The sequence below is a fragment of the Alexandromys fortis genome, unplaced genomic scaffold (genome assembly GCF_014885135.2).
Source record: "Alexandromys fortis isolate MF-2015 unplaced genomic scaffold, M_Fortis_MF-2015_v1.1 scaffold_249, whole genome shotgun sequence".
NCBI classification, from domain to species: domain Eukaryota; kingdom Metazoa; phylum Chordata; class Mammalia; order Rodentia; family Cricetidae; genus Alexandromys; species Alexandromys fortis.
In genome coordinates, this window is record NW_026068129.1 from 67,946 (window position 1) to 88,591 (window position 20,646).

The window sequence follows — 20,646 nt, forward strand, 5'->3', positions numbered from 1 at the left end:
CTGTGGGGACACACCTGTCCACAGGTGAGGGATGGCGCTGTTGGGAGGACACACCTGTCTACTGTACTCATCCTTTCCAAGTTGTTTTAGAGAAAACAAAGAACCATGTGACATCCTCAGTGAGGCAGAGCCTGAAAAGGCTATACGCACCGTTATGCACTTTATTTCAGTGAGAATAGCAAGATAGAAACGTACTCATGAAGAGTTAAACTCCCAACACCCTTAGAACAGAAAACAGGAACTGAGCCGAGATTGGGCTACCATCAATTCACACAGCAACATAGGAACGTCCAGCATGGCTCCCTTCCGTGCTGGGCACTGCAGACGAGCTTCTGGCAGAAGCTCCCATGTCCCTCAGAGCTCCTACAGAAGCAATGTTGCTTACCCAGGAGGCAGCAGTCCGCAAAGGAAACTGCCTCATGGCTCCAGAACCTGAGAACCTGCCAAGTGCCAACCAGCAGTGCTGGGACTAGAGCAGGATGTGGTACTTCAGCGCCCTGGGGACTCTGTTGATAACTAGCCTCCCGTCGTAACTCAGGGAAGCAAACAGCCATGGGTCAGCCGAGGCCCAATCCACAGCATACACGCTGTCCTCGTGCTCCTCATAGGTGGCGATGACATTGTCCTGCAGGGGTTCCTTACTCCTACAGCCCAAGAGACAGAAAACCACGTGAGGCACAGAGGATGTTAGAGTTTATGGAGGAAAACGAGGCAGGAACAACATGCAGCTGAAGCCCAGGAGATGGCATCACAGCTATGGGGATAAGACACAGCCTGTGGATTATAGACATCCTGAGTGTCTAGCAATGCCTTATCCCCAACCCTTGGCACCATGAGTTCCTGGGGTGATCACCTATCTGGTGTATTACGAGGGCCCTGTCTAGAGACAAGAATACTATGCCTAATAGGGTATAACAGCAAAGCTGCTAGTGTGTGAGCCAAAAGGACACTGGAAGCACCCAGGCTAGCTCTCTGCTGTACAGAGTAGCCAGAGTCTGGCTACAAAAGGCTCTCTCTGTTCAGGATCTCTGCTCAAGTGTGTAGCCTTCCTGGCTCTGGTATTGGGTGAGGCAACACCCTCTCCCCATGTCCTTAGACATGAGCCCAAGTGGTCCTGTCAGAGAAGCTCAGGGCTGTGAGCATGTGGCACACATTCCCAAGGAGTGGGCTTCCTGGCCTGCCTCAGGCCTGGAACCCCATGTGCACAGGCCACTTCTCAGAAGGCACAGCTGTTCTAGCACTTTCTCCCCATCTCACAGAATGACTTCCAGGCATTGAATGCAGTCTGGGGGTCTTGAGTGCCTGCAAAAAACTGCTTCCTTTCCTCAGGAGATAGACGGAGCTCTTAAAGTCCTTCTTAAATTTCACCTGGAGTCTATGACATTGCGAGGCCCCCACTTTCCAGCAAATGGACTTGCCAGTGGTCGAAGACTACTTTGTGACAAACAACAGGCAGAGTCTCCACAGGGAAGCTGATCTTCCTGAATTCAGTGGCATAAACATGGCAGGAAGTCATCAGGACAGTCTGCCAGCCACAATCCCTCCCCTGCTTCCTTAATGCTTCCCACACAGGGGGCAGCACACACATTAATCACTCAGCAGACTAAGGGAACAAGTCAGTTTCTTGCCTGGCACAGAGGGGTTGAAAGACAGCCTCCTTGGCAGAAGCCAAGTCTACATGGCACCCGGGAAGAACAGCTGGAGGCTGTGCACCTGTGCTCAGCAGTGCACCCACAGGAAAGCGACAGTGGAGGGACAAACCCTGTGGATAAGCCACTCGGGGATGTGACTAGCCAGACAAAAGTGAACAAAGGAGTGTGTGTGGACACAGACCAGTGCCAAGGCCTGCTGTGTGCTCTGGACTCTCTAGCAGTCCAAATTGTTGGGCCTCACTCCAGAACCTTCTTTCCTCTGCAATCTGGGCACAAAATTTCTGGGGCATACCTTAGGGGAAGCCACTAACATACAGGAGCATGGTAAAAACCACTTAGGGAACAAGAGGGTCTCCCTTCGGTGTGGGCTCCACAAAGTGAGCTACAGGCCCTGCTGCTTTCTCTCACAACATAATGAGAGCACCCATGCTGATTCACACTGGGAGTCCAGCCAGGCACGAACTCTGCAACCTCAGACCCCTTTGTGTGTAAGAGACAGGAGCCCTGATGAGAAGAGGGTGCAACCACAGCCATCTCCCAGTCAAAGATGCACTTAGCATGGGAAACAGGTACATGACGTTGCTTTTTGAAAACACTGAACCGCAATGGTGTGGCTGGGAAGTGCATACCAGAACACTCTGTGCAGTGCTCAGGGCCGAGGAGGACTGACCAACTTACTGACCTGGGTTGAGACCCGCATTACTCGGCTAAGGGCTACGAGGAAATAGTCAGCACTATGAACTATCCACTGAGCATCCCGAGGACACTGTGTAGTTAGTGATGCAGGGAGTGACAAGACCAGGGAGTATCAGCCACACTGTTACCAGAGTGTGGACAGCAGCAATCTTTCAGACGTGACAAGTGGCATTCACAAAGACTGTGGAGAAGATAGAGATCCAGGCACTCCAACCATGCAAGAGGACCTCTTATAACTCTCCTTATCCCACAGCTAATATCCTGCAGATCTGTGGTCTGTGACTGCAGAAAGGAAGGGGCAGCATCCTTCTCACACACAGAACTCGCCTGGCCCCAGATGTCACCGGTGACCACGAGCACTCCTGCCCAGAGTCACCTGCAGCTGTGTCCCTTACTTCTCAGCATGGTGCTCCTCCGGGTCACTGACGTCATCATCGTCCACCAGGTGGCCGAAGGGCTCTGAGGAGATAGACACCATATTGGACAGGATGACTCTGCTATCGCTGCTGCCAGTGAGGACCAGCTGGTCGTGAGAGTGGTTGTAGCGGACACTCCATACCCTGTAACAGTCACAGGCAGATGAACGATTGTGAGTGAACACACATGAGTGTCCCTGACCTTACTGCACAGCAGGGCACTAGTGTGGCAATGCGATTAACACCACGTATGTTGTTGCCATGGACACTGGGGAAGGAGCTAAAGCCTACCATGTGCTGCTCCAGAATATTTTTTTAGGACCCAGCACACAAGACCAGAAGACTAAACGTCATCTGTAGAGGGAAAAGGCTTGTCACTCAGCATTCTGTCTCCCTTGATGCCACGGAACATCTAACCAAGTCCTGCATGTCTCTGCAGCTGTGTGTTGCCATAGGACCCAAGACAAAGGCCTGTGTCAGGTCTGATACTGGGCCACTTCCTCCTCGCAGTGGCCAGGGTCCCTGCTGAGTTTGACCCCCTGATCCATTTGGAGAGTGCAGCAGGCCTCACACAGGGAGCTGCGCTCAGCACAGTGGGTACAGAGAAGCTTTCTGTTCAGGCTGCAGCAAATTACAGCCATTCATCCAGTTCATCAGAACTGCACAGGAGGACCCTGGGGCCTCACAGACTCAGCACCACTTCTGGTAAGGAATTCAAAGATCTAGAGACATAAGCCTAGGAAGAAAAAGCCCTGGAGGGAACTAGGGAGGAGTCCTCAGGAAAGGAGCTCTCTCTCTCAGCCAGACTTTCATATACACACATACATACACATTTCCTGTACATACCTGCACACACTCACATATCTCCTATACACATACATGTTACACATGTACACTCATATACTCACATATTTCCTACACATATGTGAACACCCATAGTCACATATTTCCCACACATGTATACACAGACACACATTATACACGCATACTATTTCACACTCACACATTTCCTATACACATACACATACACATATTACATATACATACACATTCCCACACTTCCTACACACTCACACAAACACACTCACATACACATGTTCACACACACTCACACATTTCCTATACACATACACAAACACGTGTGTGCAGCACATATAGGCTTTCTTGGAGTAAATCGTGATTTCATGGCATATATACCAGTCTGCACTTCATTCTTTTTTTCTCCCAGCATATGGTACACATCCAGACAATATTTGGAGAGGATGAATGGTCTTGGGCGCCCTTCCATATCCACACATACAGATATGCCTCATTCCTTCTGGCAGCTGCATAATCTCCTCTGCACGGATGTCACCAAATTTACCTAACCAATCCCCTACTGATGGACATTTGGGTGGCTTCCAGGTTCCGTGCATGGCAAACAATGCTGTGTGAACATCTGCGCACATTTACTTTTCCACACTTGAACCGGCGTGGTGTAAAGGGGAACTGAATCTGGTGTTTTTCTTCCCTTCCTACACTTACAAATCACAAACATTCACATTTGGAATTAGGGTTTCTTTAGAAAGAATAAAGCTGGGCTGATTGAATGATTCACAGTAGCACAAACTAAGCTGGTTTGTGCTTTTCCAAATGGTAAAGTAATTAGCAAAATAAATTACATAATCCCCTCTTCCCTAAAGCGGCATGCAAATGAGTTTCTGTACCAGTGGGAGTGCTCCTCCAGGGTCTTCACGGGCTCGGTGACATTCCGTGTGTCCCAGAACTTCACCTTGCAGTCATCTCCGCAGCTGGCGAGGTAATACTGCTTGTTGGGGTTGAAGTCGAGGTCACGCACCAGCTGCCCATGAGCGTTCTCTATGCAGTATATCTGGCTGGAGGGAGAACGGCACACGGAAAGAGGGAGTGGGCTGTGGAACCACCTCACCTCTCCAGGACTCCGACTGAGCCCCAGCTGAGGGAAGAGCTGGTTCACGCTCCTGCTGGTAGCCAAGCAGAGGGCAACCCAGCCTGGGTGCCTAGGCTCGGCCACTTCCTCCCCCTGCAGAAATGATTCACAGCGCTGCCATCCCAGGAGTATATGTGTAGTTCCCTGAACCAAATGGACAAGTGAAACAAAAGGGTGACTTGGTGGGCCAGTAAGATGGCACAGTGGGTAAAGGTGCCTGCCACCAAGCTTGGTCACCCGAGTTTGCTCCCAGGGACCCAATTCCTTCAAGTTGTCCTCTGATTTCCATGTGTGTACTGTCAGGAGCCATTTCCCCCCTAACAATCATTACAGAAACCATCACTCTAGGGAGTCTGCAGAGAACCCCACACCCATAATTATGTTCTATTGACAGAATGCCCCTCATCCAATTAACTGTTAATCTTAGCGGAACCCGCCTCACATTCCAGCTATCCAGGGAACCAGGTGTGGCAACTTGTGACTTCTGGCCTGTCTGTCCGACCGAGCTACGTGACCGGAACCACGCGGCCTGCGAGATCCCGTACCCTGCCCCCCATTCCTTACCATATATAAACTGTAACCCGTCCCTAATAAACGGAGGCTTTGACAAAACTGCTTGGCCTCCTTCTTCTGTCTTAGCTCATTCCCTTCCAGGTAGCGCCCCTCCGAGACCCTGGAGTAACTGGATTGCAGGGTGGGTTACAACCCCTAGACTAGTAACCCACCCAAAACGCAATCCACAGTGGCGCCCGAACCAGTGACTCGGAGTACGGTCAGCTATCGGACGACACGCGCAGTCCCGGGACAACAACAAGAAGAAAAAAGAAGGTTCTGCGGCTGTAGTACTCGGACAGATGGCAGAACGGGAGGTAGGCGCAGGTTCACGTCGTCCCACAAGGGGTGAGACAATCACTTTCAAAGGAAGAGAAATTCATACAGGAATTTAAGATTTCACTCAGGGACAGAGGAGTAAGAGTCAAAAACAGAGATTTATGTGTTTGCTTTATATGTTTGCTTGAGGACTCAAAAGGGAGTCCCTCGAGATGCGAGAAGTTAGGGTACAATCCACACAGCTAAGTCTGCCAAGCAGACTGGCTGCTAGGGCTAGAGAACCTGCCACATGGAGCGAAAGCTGACAGGCAGGTTTGCTATAAAGGAGTCTAGACTCAAAAAGCTGCAGCTGCATGTAAATATGCTTCTTTTCCATTTTAAAAATCTTGCTTTTTAGTCAAAAATCTTTAGTTTGTAGGTGTAAAAGTTTATATCTAAGGTAGATTAGGTTCAGTACTGTGTTTCTGTAGAAAAAGTTTTAAAAACAAAGATTGTGATGCATTCAGAGGATTTTTAGAATTGTTTAGACTATCCTGAGTTTTTATTTCTTTTGTATAAGGTTGGGGATTGTTCTTTTGAGTTCTATATTGTTCTTTTGAGTTCTGTAAAAAGTTTTGCTTCAGTGGGGGTTGGGGAAAAACCTGGAAGAGATAATAACCTTTCATACAGCAGAACCCTATCATAGTCTTCTGCCCTGCAACAATTACCAGCTCAGCTCCTTCTCTTCCCTCAGGCTGGATTCCCCAGTTTGATGGCATTTTAATTGATTAACTTATGCATGTGTGAGATGTGTGCACATGTGTAGAGGTCAGGACAAACTTCAGGTGTCTGTCCTGTCTTTCCACAGAAACAAGGCCCTTTTGCTGTTGTGTAAACAGGCATCTGCCTTTGGGTTTCTGGAAGCTCCCTAGCCTCTGGCTCCTGACACTACCAGTCAGCAGGATGTGCTGGGATTACAGACGTTTGTGTTTGCTGCATCTGGTTTCTATGTGGGTCCTGGGCATGTGAACTTAGATTTTCAGGCTCACAGGAAAAGTGCTTTTACACATGGAAGTGTCTCCCCAACCTGGCATTTTATATCTTTAGCTGGCTCATATATACTACATGTTTTCATAGCCTGGCATACCTACCCCTGAAAATCAGATGCCCCAAATCGTAAGAAATCTGATGAAACGAGCTATAAAATCAAAACTTCTGAAGGTCACAGGCAGTCACAGGTGTGCTGTGCTTGACTGAGGCTCGCTTTAGTTTCCGGCAGCACAACTTTAACATGCGCCAAAAGAAACAGTCCAGGCAGCAAAGCTAGACAAAAGTAAGGCTGTTGCCAAAGGAGTCACCCGTCAATGAAGAGGAGAAAGGCTTGCTGTTATGGGGACACTTCCTTTGGAAGCCGGTGCCTTGTCACAGAGACAACCTGGGCACAACAAGGTCACTGTGGGGAGCTGCCAGCCAGTGTCGTATTATATATCTTGTATTTTGGTGTGTGAGCCATTCTTTGAGCTTCTTGCCTTTACATCCTTCAAAGAGCAGCAAGGAGAGAAGCCCAGAGGACAAAGAGAAGGGGCCTGCATGGGATATCTATCACAGTTTGAGTCTGTGGCCTCCAGCTTGATCAGAAAGCCAAATCACTCCTTTGTGCAGATATGCACAGGGGAGGAGTGCCTACCGGTTATTTATCAGCCCTGGATTTTCACAGGGGCCTCGGAACTAAAATTAAAGGTGTTCACCCACCATGGAAGAAGCCCACGTTATTACATGACATCCGTCTCTTCAGCTCAGTGATAAATGATGGTGTGCTAAGGGGATAAACTGCATCTTAAAGAAGCCTGTGCAGGCTCCTGTTGCCATGGCAACAGACATCCCACCATCACTCCTCTGCCTATCAAAATCACAACTGGAACAGAAAAATCGCTCTTGTTTGTTCCATTAGAACTGCTGGTTGTTGCGTATAATTACTTAAATGACAAAATATGATTGCCCAATAGGTATGGCTCTTGAAAGCACAGAAATGGCCAGACAGCTCCACAAGGGAGGCTTAGGCTGGGGACTAAAAGTGCCAGCCTGCAGCGCTGATCACAGAGATGGAGCATCTGTGTCGCCATGGGGCTTTGAGGCACCACAAAGCCCTGGCCTTGGATTCCTTCTGTGCTGCCTCTGACACAGGAAACACTAAGGGACATCACAGAGCCAGCTCCCTGAAATGGATCTGCCAGTTTAATTTGGGATGAAGATAATTCCCACAGAAATAAGATGGAGACAACAAGTCACGTGTCCTCAGCACCTCTGGCTTTCAATCAACTCCTTCAGAGGAGGAAGGGAAGTGAGAAGGAAGCAGGGATCCAAAGTGTGGGCATATCACTGACCTCATGCTCCGTGTGTCCCATCCTCGCAGGGTGGTGTCACTTGCAGTAGCCACCTGGGTACAGTTGTGGTGTGGGCTCCACCGCCCTGCAGTGAACCTTAGCTGTCCCCTTCCTTCCAGAGCTGCTGAGCTGGCCAGCTGGGCATGATGGATATTGTTCAAAGGAGAAGAGAAAAATTTAAACTGTTCATAAGATTCTCAGGATTTTATGGAAATAATTAGAACAATTAGGAGGTTTAGTCTTTGTTTTCCTCCCCTTAAAAGACAAGACCATTTGAACCTTATTGGAAAAATAAAATAAAACAGCACAGCAAAAAATAGAAGGCACATTAATAGCCCTATTATGGAAGGCTCGCTTCAAGTGTGATTAGAGACAATCAGCTCAAACTTGAAGAGAACAATATGGAATAACTCAAACAGCTGGCTTTTCCAGAGACAGAAAAACGAAACTCCACAATGACACATGTTCGTTAATCAAATGCTATTCCCAATACACAGCCTCTTTCCCCTTTATCATGAGGATCACAGGATCCTCATAGGGGTGCACTCAATCTCCACAGGCTGGTGAGGCCCACAAAGCTGCATCTTGGGGTGCTGAGAGACGGCAGGCTCCAAGCCTGGGAGATAAGCCCACTGCATGTTCCCCCTGTCTGGGATCTTCTGACAAAGGCCCACAACTCTTTCCATTTTCCGCTGGAGCTCTATTCATCTGGTTGACTTGGGTACCATCTCTCATACTTCTCCAACATGCTCAAGCCCACTGTGATAAATTCATTTAAACCTTCAAACTGTGCTCTCAGCGTCCCCTTGAGAAGCTATGTGGCCAGTCACCCAGGGAGCTGGGAACAGTCAGGAGAGAAGGACTTCTGGAGTTGCTAATGAGGCGCAGTGTCCTGTGACAGGACCTGGCCTTAATGTGCCTTCCAACCAAGAGAGGAACATGGGTCTGACTATGGGTCTGAACCACAGCACTAGGAAGCAAAGTCACAAGGACATGGGATGGAAGTGTCTTCAGGGCTTCTGGAAGGGACTGAGAAGTCACCATTACCGGAGTCTCAGGCCTTCCTCTCACCAGTAGAGGCCCTCAGAGTAGAGGCAAGGAGTTGAGAAGATAAGCCTTAGGAATGACCCACTCAGGCCAACAGCGTGGATATGCTGCAAGAACAGCCACCACACTTGTTTTCCTGAGACATGGAGACAGCTCAGCAAGAACTCCACAGGGTATGACAAGCACAGTCATGCTTTTCAGCGTTAAAGAGAAATACTCAGGGTTTCCTGGTTTGAAAAAGACGATTAAAGGCATCTAACAAATGTTTTCACTGATGCAAACAAAAGGAAACATGCTCAGTGAACACAGTGTGGTGACCTGTGTCCTCGAGCCTCACATAGGAACATTTCAGAAAAGCCTTGGTGACAGAGTTGCAAAGACAAAGAGCTACACTTCTATCACCATGGCCACTGAGCCAGAAGGAAACCAGGAGCAAGCAGCCCTGCAGAAAGAACCTAGCACCCCTACCCCATCTAGGAGGAGAAGAAGGAGGAGGAGGAGAAGGAGGAGGAGGAGAAGGAGGAAGGAACAGGAAGAGGAGGAGGCTGTGATGCTTACACTGTTAGGTGGCACAAACTAACCCATGCCAACAGGAGCAGCTTATGTGACAGCTCTGGCCACCCTACTCTAAACCCCTTCCCAGCCTTGGGCCGGAGACAGCTTGAAGTCAGTGACTAGGTTTAAGACAGGATTGTATCTGACACCTGAACAGAGAAATCGGCTTTCTCTGTGTTGGTATTGTAGGAATCTGGATGTATGGCTGGAACTGCTGCAGCTGCCTTGCCATCATCATGACAAATACGTAATACGCAGATACAGAAGAACAGATGGCTATGGAACAGAGGACCTCCATGCTGCTGGAAAACTGCTCCATCTTCTTTACTCTTGCATCAGACTGTCTAACTCCCCTTTCTCTCAAGCCACATCTTGTACTTGCAGTGAATGCAGCCTGCCATCTTGCAACGCCATCTGAATTTTCTTGAATTTTGTCATGATTCCATACACAATACATGGATCATTTCAAGAGCTCAGCATGGCCCTGCGGATGAGGTCAGAGCAAAGGCAATGGGGGCATGAGCAATGGAATTCATGCAGGAGCCTGGGCTTAAAAGAGAGCAGACTAATCTGTAGGGGGAACTCTCGAGGCTGTGTATGGCCACTGCCTGCTACTTATAACCAGGTTTACAGTGAGAATCAGAAGCTGAAACACAGCAGAAAAGGCCTGAAAAACATGTACTTTGGCTAGAAAACAAGCATACTAGAAACTGGACAGGCTGACACAGCCACCAAAGACTCAAGCTACTTGAAAAGCCTTGCTTTTCAATGGGACAAAAGAAGTCACCTTGAGGGCATCTCAGGAACTGGCCAGATCCCACCAGTCCACAGGGATGAAAGAACAAGCCACTGAAAGACTTTCCCTTGAGACAAAGTACCACAGGGTGCCCTTCTTACAGAGGCTGCCCACCCAGGCATTCAGAGGCTGCTACCAGTCCAAGAAGACCTGGCTGCCATCAAGCTGGCAGCAGACCTTGGCATCATCCACATGATGCTAATTTTACAGGGACGTAGAATACAAGAGCTGCAGGATCATGGAAGCTTCCACCCAGATTTGAAAGGAAAGACATGGAGGCTAGGCAGTGCATGGCGGGGCAGCCCTGGGAAGGCAGTGTCCCCAAGGGTAAGAGTGGTATGAACTGCAAGAGTAAAACCAGCAGTCAAGATCCCAGCATGCTGGGGTGAGAAGAACATGAAACATCTCCAAGGGAAAGCAGCAGGCATCGAACAGAGCCAGCCCAGGAGAGAAACCTGCGGCCTGGCACAGGGCAGCCCAGGAGAGAAACCTGCGGCCTGGCACAGGGCAGCCTAGGAGAGAAACCCTGCGGCCTGCACAGGGCTGCCCAGGAGAGAAACCTGCGGCCTGGCACAGGGCAGCCCAGGAGAGAAACCTGCGGCCTGGCACAGGGCAGCCTAGGAGAGAAACCTGTGGCCTGGCACAGGGCTGCCTAGGAGAGAAACCTGTGGCCTGGCACAGGGCTGCCCAGGAGAGAAACCTGCGGCCTGGCACAGGGCAGCCCAGGAGGAGAAACCTGTAGCCTAGCACAGGGCTCCCCAGGAGAGAAACCTGTGGCCTGGCACACACTGCCAAGAAAGAGAAACCCCATGGCCCGGCACAGGGCTGCCCGAGTCCTCTAGTCCTCACATTACACTGCTGTGTGCTACTTGCCAAACACGAAACTACAGGTTTTAATATCTGCCCTACAGAGTTCTAGTTCTGCTCTGATCCCATCTTTCTTTGCTGTCTTACTGTTCCTCCCTTTTGGAATGGGGATTTTTACTTGGTGCTATTGTATACTGAAGTAAATAATTTGTTTTTTGAGTTTTATAGGGCACATAGCTAAAAGTGGTCTTGAATCAACATGGGCTTCTGAACAATGTTTGAAATGTTAAGACTGGACACTCTTACAGATTGGCTAATGCCATTTTGCATTTCAAGATGGCTATGACCTTTGAGGGGAAACAGAAGAATGTTATGGTTTAAATATGAAATGGTCTCTCAGTTTCATGTTTTGAATGCTTGGTTCCCAATTAGTAGTAATATTCCTTGGGAAGGCCTGAAAATATTAGGAGGCAGAGGCTAGCTAGAGGAAGTAAGACACTGGGATGTGTCTCTTTTGTTTTTTAATTTATGTGCATTTGTGTTTTGCCTGCATGTATGTCTATTTGAGTACCAGATCCCTTGGAACTGGAGTTATAGACAGTTGTGAGCTGTCATGTGGGTGCTAGGAATTGAACACGAGTCCTCTGGAAGAGCAGCCAGTGCTCTAACCGCTGAGCCATCTCTCCAGTCCCTGGAATGTGCCTGTAAAGATTATACCTTGACCAAATTCTGTCTTTGTTTTGCTGTCCTTCTTAGTCACAAAGATGTGAATGTTCTGTTCTGCTACCACCATGGTGGGCTGAAACTGAGCAAAATAAGTGTCTTCTTTCTACTTCATCCGTAACAGGGACTGTGGCACAGCAATGAGAAAGCGAATGCAGCCAAGGGCCTGGACACAAGGTAGACAGGGTCCTGCCATGTTTGTATGGGAACCACGGCTAGATTGTGACACTGCACATCCGGTGGACACAGGACAGTGTGTCACATATACACTACCATAGGGGGCACATCTCCCTGGGATGATGTACTCCGAATAATATTAAAGTGGCTGGTTTGAGGGTCTGGAGAAGCCTCCTAGAAAAGAGAGTCTTCCTACATAGAAAATACACACAGGGTAGTACGAACACCAGGTGGTAGAATTATATATCATGGCCATGTACTCGGTTTATACCAAAAATGTCTCTGTAGGCCTTTGCTTACTCTTCCTTCTGTTGTATAGAACATCTTAGTCCTAGGCTATATGTGCAAACTCACGAATTTTTACCAGGATGAACCAGAATGCAAAAATTGTTTTGTGATACCAACTAGACACCAGTGACCACTGAAGAGACCATCCTAGTTATAGTCAATCCTTTGGCCAGGAACAGGACTTTTTGTGAGCAACAACTTAAAGAAAAGTAAGTCCAGCAGCAACAAAGTTAGACTGTGTCAACAGTGGGCTTCATTTCTTTTTGGTTTCTGAGATGGGCACTCTCTAGGTAACTGAGGACACTGAACTTGAGCTCTTCCTATATAGATCTCTCAAGAGCTGGGCTTATAAACTGTGTACAGACACGCCTTCGTCTTTCATGCTTGAATGTCGATTATCACTTGTTGACTCTGCGAACATCATTTAATCATGAAGGAAGCACAACCTGCTTTTTGACACCTTAGTTTCCTTCTTTTCTTGTCTCTGCCCTAGGATCTTCAGTGATCACTATCAATAATCCAGTCTGGACACCAAGTACTATTTAGCATCCCATATATATACCATCCACCCATGAACTCATGACCCCATGTACTCATGCATCTACCAGTGTGCCTCTCTATGCATGCACTTTGCTAGCCTCCTACTCAGTGGTGTACCATCCACAGCACTCATCCACCTGTCTGTCATCAGGTATGTGCCAGATGCCAGCCACGTCAGTGAGAGATTCTGTCCTAACATAACTCTGTTATTACATGCCTGATCTCTAAATCAGGGATGTGGATGAAGATACTTGGACAGGCAGGCATCCTGTTATAAAGTGGCAAAAACAGGCCTCCACCGTAAAGCCTGCAGTGCCACCCTGGTGACAGGAATTCCCTTGCCTGTACCCCTTCAGCACAAGCCTGACCCATGTCAAGGCATCACCTATCTACTGCAGGCAAAGGTTCTGCAGTGGGTCACCTGTCAGAGGATGCTGGATGTGGACTGGTGGGCATTCAGAACACAGAGACCTGGGCTTGCACCACCACTCCAGTGTTAGCAGCTACTTTCTGAAAACACACTTAGTCCTAAAGACGTGGATGGATCTCCTTGTTGGCAGAAAGACACTCCTACAGTTGGGGATACCAGTACTCAGCTGCTTGGCGTCTGACTCCAGTGCTGGGGATCGATGAGTTATCTGTAACGTTTACAAAATCTAAAAATGCAGATAGCTAGTCGACCACATTAAGACATATAATTAGTAAATCACTAAACTCTATGCCTTAAAGAGAATTGCTTTTAAAAGACGATACCTTCACAGATAAAGCTCAGGCTTAGCCCTGAATTCACTCTGTACCCTAAGCTGACCATGGATGCTTGGTGCTCCTGCCTCAGCCTCAGGCACTGAAGCTACAGGTGTGCACTACACCCAGCACTGAAGTTACAGGTGTGCACTACACCTAGGTACTGAAGTTACAGGTGTGTACTACATCTAGGTACTGAAGCTACAGGTGTGCACGACACCCAGCACTGAAGCTGCAGGTGTGCACTACACCCAGGTACTGAAGTTACAGGTGTGTACTACACCCAGCACTGAAGTTACAGGTGTGCACTACACCTAGGTACTGAAGCTACAGGTGTGCACGACACCCAGCACTGAAGCTGCAGGTGTACATTACATCCAGCACTGAAGCTACAGGTGTGCACTACACCTAGGTACTGAAGTTACAGGTGTGCACTACACCCAGCACTGAAGTTACAGGTGTGCACTACACCTAGCACAGTTGTCCTAAATGTAAGTACACTGATCTCTATCTCAAGTCCAGACCCAAAAGGTGACATTTACTCTCATGAGCCAGCCAAGACACCACAAATGAGTGTTACAAGAAAACCAATTTTCATTTATTTCTCACATTTCCATCAGCAGCTTACAAGCTTCATTAATAGCCTTATTTTACAGCATGCTGTTCTAAATATTCTTTCCCCGCCAATCAGCGAGCTCTCCCTGGGCACAAGGATACAGACAACTGCAGACACTCAACCTGAAGGCGTGAGCCAGCCTCTGAGATGCCGCCATCCTAAGGATAGAAGCAGGGGCTGGGCAGGCGAGGGCCTTGAGAATCCTTTGCTGGAATAAGTCCTGCAGGTGTCACTTGTATCAAGTCCCCTGCAGAAGGTTCTTTGGTCTCTTCAAGCCTCTTGCTTTCATCCGCCAAGTCAGAGGGTCAAAGAACACGTCTGCATTTAAATGTCCTCAAACACTGGTCAGAAGGAGCTGCCCCTCTGAAGCTGCCTGCACCTGTTCTGACAGCAAATGGCCTAGGCCTGGGACATGGCTGGCTCTTAAGAGTCTAAGTTCACTTAGCTCCAGGTCACAAGAAATTCATGGAGAATAAGGTCTGTTGTCTGCACTGTGGAACCAACTACCACTCCTCATTCTGCCTGCTTGCTAACCTCCTCCCGTGCCCCCTGACACTGGCTGAGTAAAGACACATACATAGCATTCATCAACATGGGTGTGTACTTTTCTCAGATTAGAAACACAGAATTTTCCTATCATCCAGGTAGCCAAACACAGGGAAGGAAGGGAAGACACCAAAGAAGAGATCTACTGAATAGAAGGAGCAGTAGACACATCCTCCTCTGCTCTCTCTGCTCTGTAAAGCAAAGCTGTGGCTGCTGCAGGTCACATAGGAGAGCTCCAGGAGGGGGAAGCGGGAGGCTAACCAGAGGGGGCCTTGGGTTATTTTCAGGCTTTCCTTTGGCATCCCTCATCCCAGATGTGAAGCCAGAGAAGTCACAGCTGCAAATACCAGCAGAGCAAACCCAGAAGCACTTAAGGAAACCTATATGTACCCTACAAAATGCACATCAAAGCAAGTCAGGAAACTCCCGTCATATTCACCTGACTGGTGGAAGACCCCCTATCCATCTAGGTGGAGTCCAATATGTGAGACTCTAGATAATTATTAACTCAAATGGCTCACGAACCTCAGTCTAGGACATGGAAACCTAGGCACCTAGGAAGATCTGGATGAGAAAGCCTTCAGAATCCATGGGTCCTTGGGATTGTCAGGCTTAAACCAAGGACAGTCCCCAAGAGAAACAGTGTTTGGGTAAGAAGCAGTAATCAGGCTATGAGAAGACAAAGTGGACCACAGGATCCAAGGCGAGCCTCGTGTACTGTGGACTTTGGGGTCGCAATGGAATGTGCATGGCTAACAACATGAAGCTGTCAAGGATGCTGCTCAGGGGACGGGAGGTATGGCTTAGTTCAGGTTCCTGCTATTCTAGAGAGCATTTCAGGACCTGCTAGGAAGTGCTCTACAATTACAGTAGAGTTGCGTCCTTTTGACTTTTATTTTGAACAGTGTTTCACTAAGTTATCCATTCCGACCTTGAACAAACACTATAGTCAAAAAAGCCTTAAATTGCAATCCTCCTGCCTCAGCATCCTGATTAGCTGGAATTATAGGCTTATGCTGTTTAAAGTCTATTTTTTTTTTTTTTATGAAAACCCTTGAGGTGGGAAAATATGGGGTAGTAGGGTGGAAGAAAAATAACAAAAACAAAAAAAAAGTTTCAAAAATGCCATAATGAAATCTATAATTTGTAAGCTAATTAAAAATGAGTTGGGTGGGTAGGGAGGTGGAGAAGGATCTGGAAGGAATGGGGAGGAAGTGAATATGATAAAAACATGTAAAATCCTCAATGAATAATTAAAACATAAAAAAGAAAGCAAGAAGAAAAACAGCAAAACCTATGGGCTCTGTGCAAGCCCATACAAAAAGATGAAAAATAGGTGATGTGGCAGGAGAAATACTTGCAAACCACATCTAGTTCTGGGGAAAGAGACCTAAAAGTCATAGGAAACATTCCTCTGAATGCTGACTTAGAACTTTAGGCAACACTGTGTCTCTTCACAGGAGGGACTGTGTGTGAGAGCCATCACGCTGAGGAACTCCTGTGTGGACACTAGGCAGGAGTATCACGAGGGTCTGTGCTTTGCCCCCTTGACAGAAGCACTGATTCCACAGAGGGCAGGCAGCAGGGTGTGGAGATGAGTGAGCGGATGGAAACAGGGAGGCCACCCAAGCCTTCGTTGCTGTCCACACACCCCATAGACCCGCCTACTCCAGGCCTCCCCAGGGCTCAGCTAATGATTATAAATGGCAAAGGATCTCCAATTTAATTGCAGAAGGTAATGATGCAGGGAGCATAAGATTAGATTCACCACAGAAGGCAATATCCTCAAACAATGGAAAAGGAGAAGCTGTATGAGGAGGCTGCAATCGATGGAAGGTTTCTGTATTAAATACCACGGCGCTGGGTCACAAGGGATATTGACAGAACTGCTGACAGCAGATAAAAGAGGAGAGAAAACTAAATTGGTCTCTGCAGAAAGTAAGTTACAGATTAATCACCCCACCATGAAACGCTTTAGCGAGGACTGGGGCTGTGAAGATGTGTTCACCATCTGACCACAGCACAGGACAGCCAAGGGCAAGCAGGACCTCCTGAGCTAAGACGTGTCCCCTGGGCCTCTGCTGGGCACAGTCTCAGCTCAGGGACACCACGAGTGCCAGGAAGGCTGTACTAGCTCTTCCCCAGGGGCATCGCAAGCCTGCCTGATGTGCAGGGGAGGAGTATTTCCCTTCTCTTTCTGAAAGCTTTGACAGCTAAGATACAGCTGAAGGACGAGCTGGATGGCTGGCCAACTATAACCCGGCCCTACCCCAGATCTACTAAGGTGGAAGTCAAGAGTGTGTTCCCAGCCTGGACCTGTCAACAGGCGAGCCAAGGCACTACATCCCCTGCCTCAACTTTTACTTTAAAAAGTTCTGTGGATCTGGTATTATCATATAAAATATGGTTATTTTTTTTAATTGTCTTTTAAAATGACTTTTTCCCTTAAATACCATCGGTGCTCTAGGAAAACAAGCCAACCCAAACTTTACTTGGTAGTATGGCCAGAGTTTTTAAGCTTTAAAAAGTCAGTTAATATTTTAAGAAGTCTAGCATCTATACCTCATATTAATAACCATGCATCATCACTCATGTCTTCTCTTTAACCTAGGGGCATTATTAATATTGTAAAGCACCACAAGGGAAGGAGCTCAGCAAGCATTATGGGAACAAATAAACATAAGACCTCGGCTACTGTGAAGGTGAAGATGTGGCCCTGGGGACAAGGCACTATACAGTTTCTTCTTCCTATAACTGATACTCTGACAACAAGCACAGTGAAATTATGAATGCCTGTAAATACATATTTTACAAAAGAAAGATTTAAGGAATAAAACATGAAAAATACACACAATACTTAGCTTACAAAAGGCAAAATACTCAAAATGAGTATCCAAAAACAAACTGACTCCCAAGAAAGTCTCGAATTCATTTTTAAAATTCGTGTAAATGCAGGGGAAGCTAGCCAGCAGTGTAGAATCAAGCCTGCATAAGTGTCCCTCCTCTGGTGTGGCTTTAAAAAAGCCTTGTGAAAAGAGCACACTTGGACCTGAAGCCATCCTCAGTGAGGCTCAGTCCACTTCACAGTGCTTTCCACTTGAACCCACAAGGCCTAGCACTCAGTTCTCTGCTCTACACCTCCATCCCTGCATCATTCCTATGAGATAATTAATTTCAAAATTCCAGATGTATGAATGAGGAAGTGTATTCTGAATTCAACCCAAAAGGTCCAATTCCAAAGACCACCCAGTGAGACCTTTGCTCTTCTTACTCACCACAGCCTGGCTTGAGCTCGCCTGGAGGTCCCACAGCAGGATGTGGCTGTCAGCCAGAGAAATGACCTTCTTCCCATCCCCCATCGGCTCCCACACGACGCTAAAGAAAGACAAATGCCAAATATTAATGTGACCAATGGGGACCCCCAAGCCTGTAGCCACAGCTTTTACACAGACCTTTCATACTTCAGCAAGCTCGTTCCTAGCCCAAAGCCTCTAGTGTTTCTTAACACTGGCATCTAATGACACATGTCAGAGCCACTACCATTGTCTCAGTGTCCCCAGAGAAACATGTCAAAGCTGTGACCACCAGCATGATGGACACATTGGGTGGGAGAAGATAATGAAGGTAGGCTCTCTGGATGGGATCTGAGTGCCTGAAGAGGAGAGAACAGACTTTGCAGCCCTGTCTCTCTGCCATGTGAAGACAGCAAGAAGGCAGCCATATAAGCCTGGAAAACAAATCTCATCAAGAACTAAACCAGCCAGTACCGGGGTGTCAGTCTTCTAAGTCACAAGTCACAAGAGTACCCCAGGCTGACTCAGGTGCTCATACGACACAGCTCACCACTCGCTAAGGAGCACACAGCTAGCACACAGGAGTAGGCAGCTGCAGAAGGCACCGGGAGAAAGGACTTCACACGTGATGTATTGTCTTTGGTGCAGAAGTGAGAAGGGCAGAGCTGAGAGCCGCACCCATACTCCAGGCTCTCGACAGGCTACCTGTGACAGGAGCTACTTTCCCGTCTGAGCCAATCACAGCCGTTTCCCACTGTTGCAGCCCAACTACTCTAACCATGGATCTAAAGGGTTAACAAAAAGCAAATGTCTTAGAGAGCTGGGATGGATATTATCAAGGTACACGGTGAATGAGGGCTCCCTTTTCCCAACATCCTCTCCAGTATCTGTTGTATGTTGTTTCGTTGATATCTGCCATTCTGTCTAGAGTAAGAATCTCAAAGTTGTTTTGATTTGCAGTTCCCTCACTGCTGGGGACAATGAACTTACTTTTTTTGTTGTTGTTGTTTTTAGATGTTTCTTAGACATTTTTACTTCTTTTGAGAACCTTCTGTTCATATCTGTAGCATATTTTTTATTGCAGAAAAAAAAGGAAAGAGAGAGACAGACAGACAGACAGACAGACAGACAGACAGACAGACTTGAATGTGAAACCTGAAACACTCAAAAAGCTAGAAGAAAACATAGGCTACAGACACAGGTACAGGAAAGAACTTTCTGAATAGAATTCCATTTGCCTGGGAATTGAGGCCAATAACTAACAAGTGGGACTTCATAAAACCCCAAAGCGTCTACACAACCATCAGTAGAGAAGATGTTGAAGAGGGAGCCCACAGGATGGGAGAAACTCTTAGCAAGTTGTATATCTGACAGAGGATGAATATCCATAACATATGAAGGACTCAAAAGACAAATGTCAAAAAAAAAAAAAAGGAAAAGAAAACGAGATAAAAAAAAAAGAATCATTAAGGGGGACTGGGATCTAAACAGAAAGTTCTCAAAACAAGGGGGGAAATGCTAAGAAATAGCCAAAAGAAAGAAAGAAAGAGAGAAAGAAAGAAAGAGAGAGAGAGAGAGAGAGAGAGAGAGAAAGAAAGAAAGAAAGAAAGAAAGAAAGAAAGAGAAAAGCTCATCATCCCTAGCAACTGCAAATTAAAGGGCCTTAGAGACTCCATATGACCCCATCAGAATAGAAAGAGCAACAACAAATGCTGGAGAGGACGTGGAGAAAGGGGAACCTTATCCATTGTAAGTGTGATTACAGGCTGGTCCAGCCACTCTGGAAATCAGTGTGGAAATCTGCCACGTGACCCGGCTGTACCAGTCCCCAGCACATGTCCAAAGGACTCAGCAACCTACTCTACAGTAATTCCTCAGCCATGCCCTTTGCCATCTATTCACAACAGCCACAAAGTGGAAACAACCAGGATGTCTTTCACCTGACAAACAGATAATGAAAATGTGGCACTATACAAATTAAAGAAAAATGGAACCATAAACTTTACGAGTAAATGGATGGATGGAACAAGAGAAGATCATATTGGGTGAGAAAGTCCAGGCAACAAAGGGAACTCTAGTTCTGTGTCCTTGTCCAGGAACAGCTTTGGTAAGGCCTATCTGACACTAGAGCCAGTGCCTCACAGAAGTCAAGGTTTCTGGGGACCCAACTCTAATATGGGATTCCTCTCTGTATGCTGTGAATATGTTTTATTAGCGTTGGTTAATAAAGAAGCTACTTTGGCCTATGGTGGGGCAGAAAAGAGCTAGGCAGAAAGACTAAACTGAATGTAGGGAGAAAGAAGGCCGAGTCAGAGAGAGAAACCACGTACTTGCCTAAGGAGAAAGACTCCCAGTAGCCTTGTGGTGATACATAGATTAATAGAAATGGGTTAATTTAAGATGTAAGAGCTAGTTAATAAGAAGCCTGAGCTAATAGGCCAAACCATGTTGCAATTAAAATAGTTTCTGTGTGATTATTTGGGACTGGGCAGCCAGGAAACCAATGTGCTGTCAAGGCCTACATTACTCTTCCCCCCTGGCCTGTGGTTATCAATCCTATGGCTGTGTTGAAGATACTCCATGTTCTTTTTTTTTTTATTTTTTTTTT

At 47.3% G+C, this 20,646-nt stretch overlaps 1 protein-coding gene across 1 annotated transcript in view; it reads right to left on the bottom strand.

Annotated features, from left to right (window-relative positions):
- Positions 1–120: 120 nt before the first annotated feature.
- Eipr1 (EARP complex and GARP complex interacting protein 1) overlaps positions 121–20,646 on the bottom strand; it is a 106,788-nt gene continuing 86,262 nt past the window's right edge. Inside the window, exons 5-9 of the mRNA XM_050125926.1 lie at positions 18,021–18,120; positions 7,907–8,043; positions 4,471–4,638; positions 2,744–2,908; positions 121–644 (exon numbers count right to left, since the gene is read on the bottom strand). Coding sequence (XP_049981883.1) covers positions 470–644; positions 2,744–2,908; positions 4,471–4,638; positions 7,907–8,043; positions 18,021–18,120 — 745 coding nt within the window. The 3' untranslated portion in view covers positions 121–469. The remainder of the gene's footprint in view (positions 645–2,743; positions 2,909–4,470; positions 4,639–7,906; positions 8,044–18,020; positions 18,121–20,646) is intronic.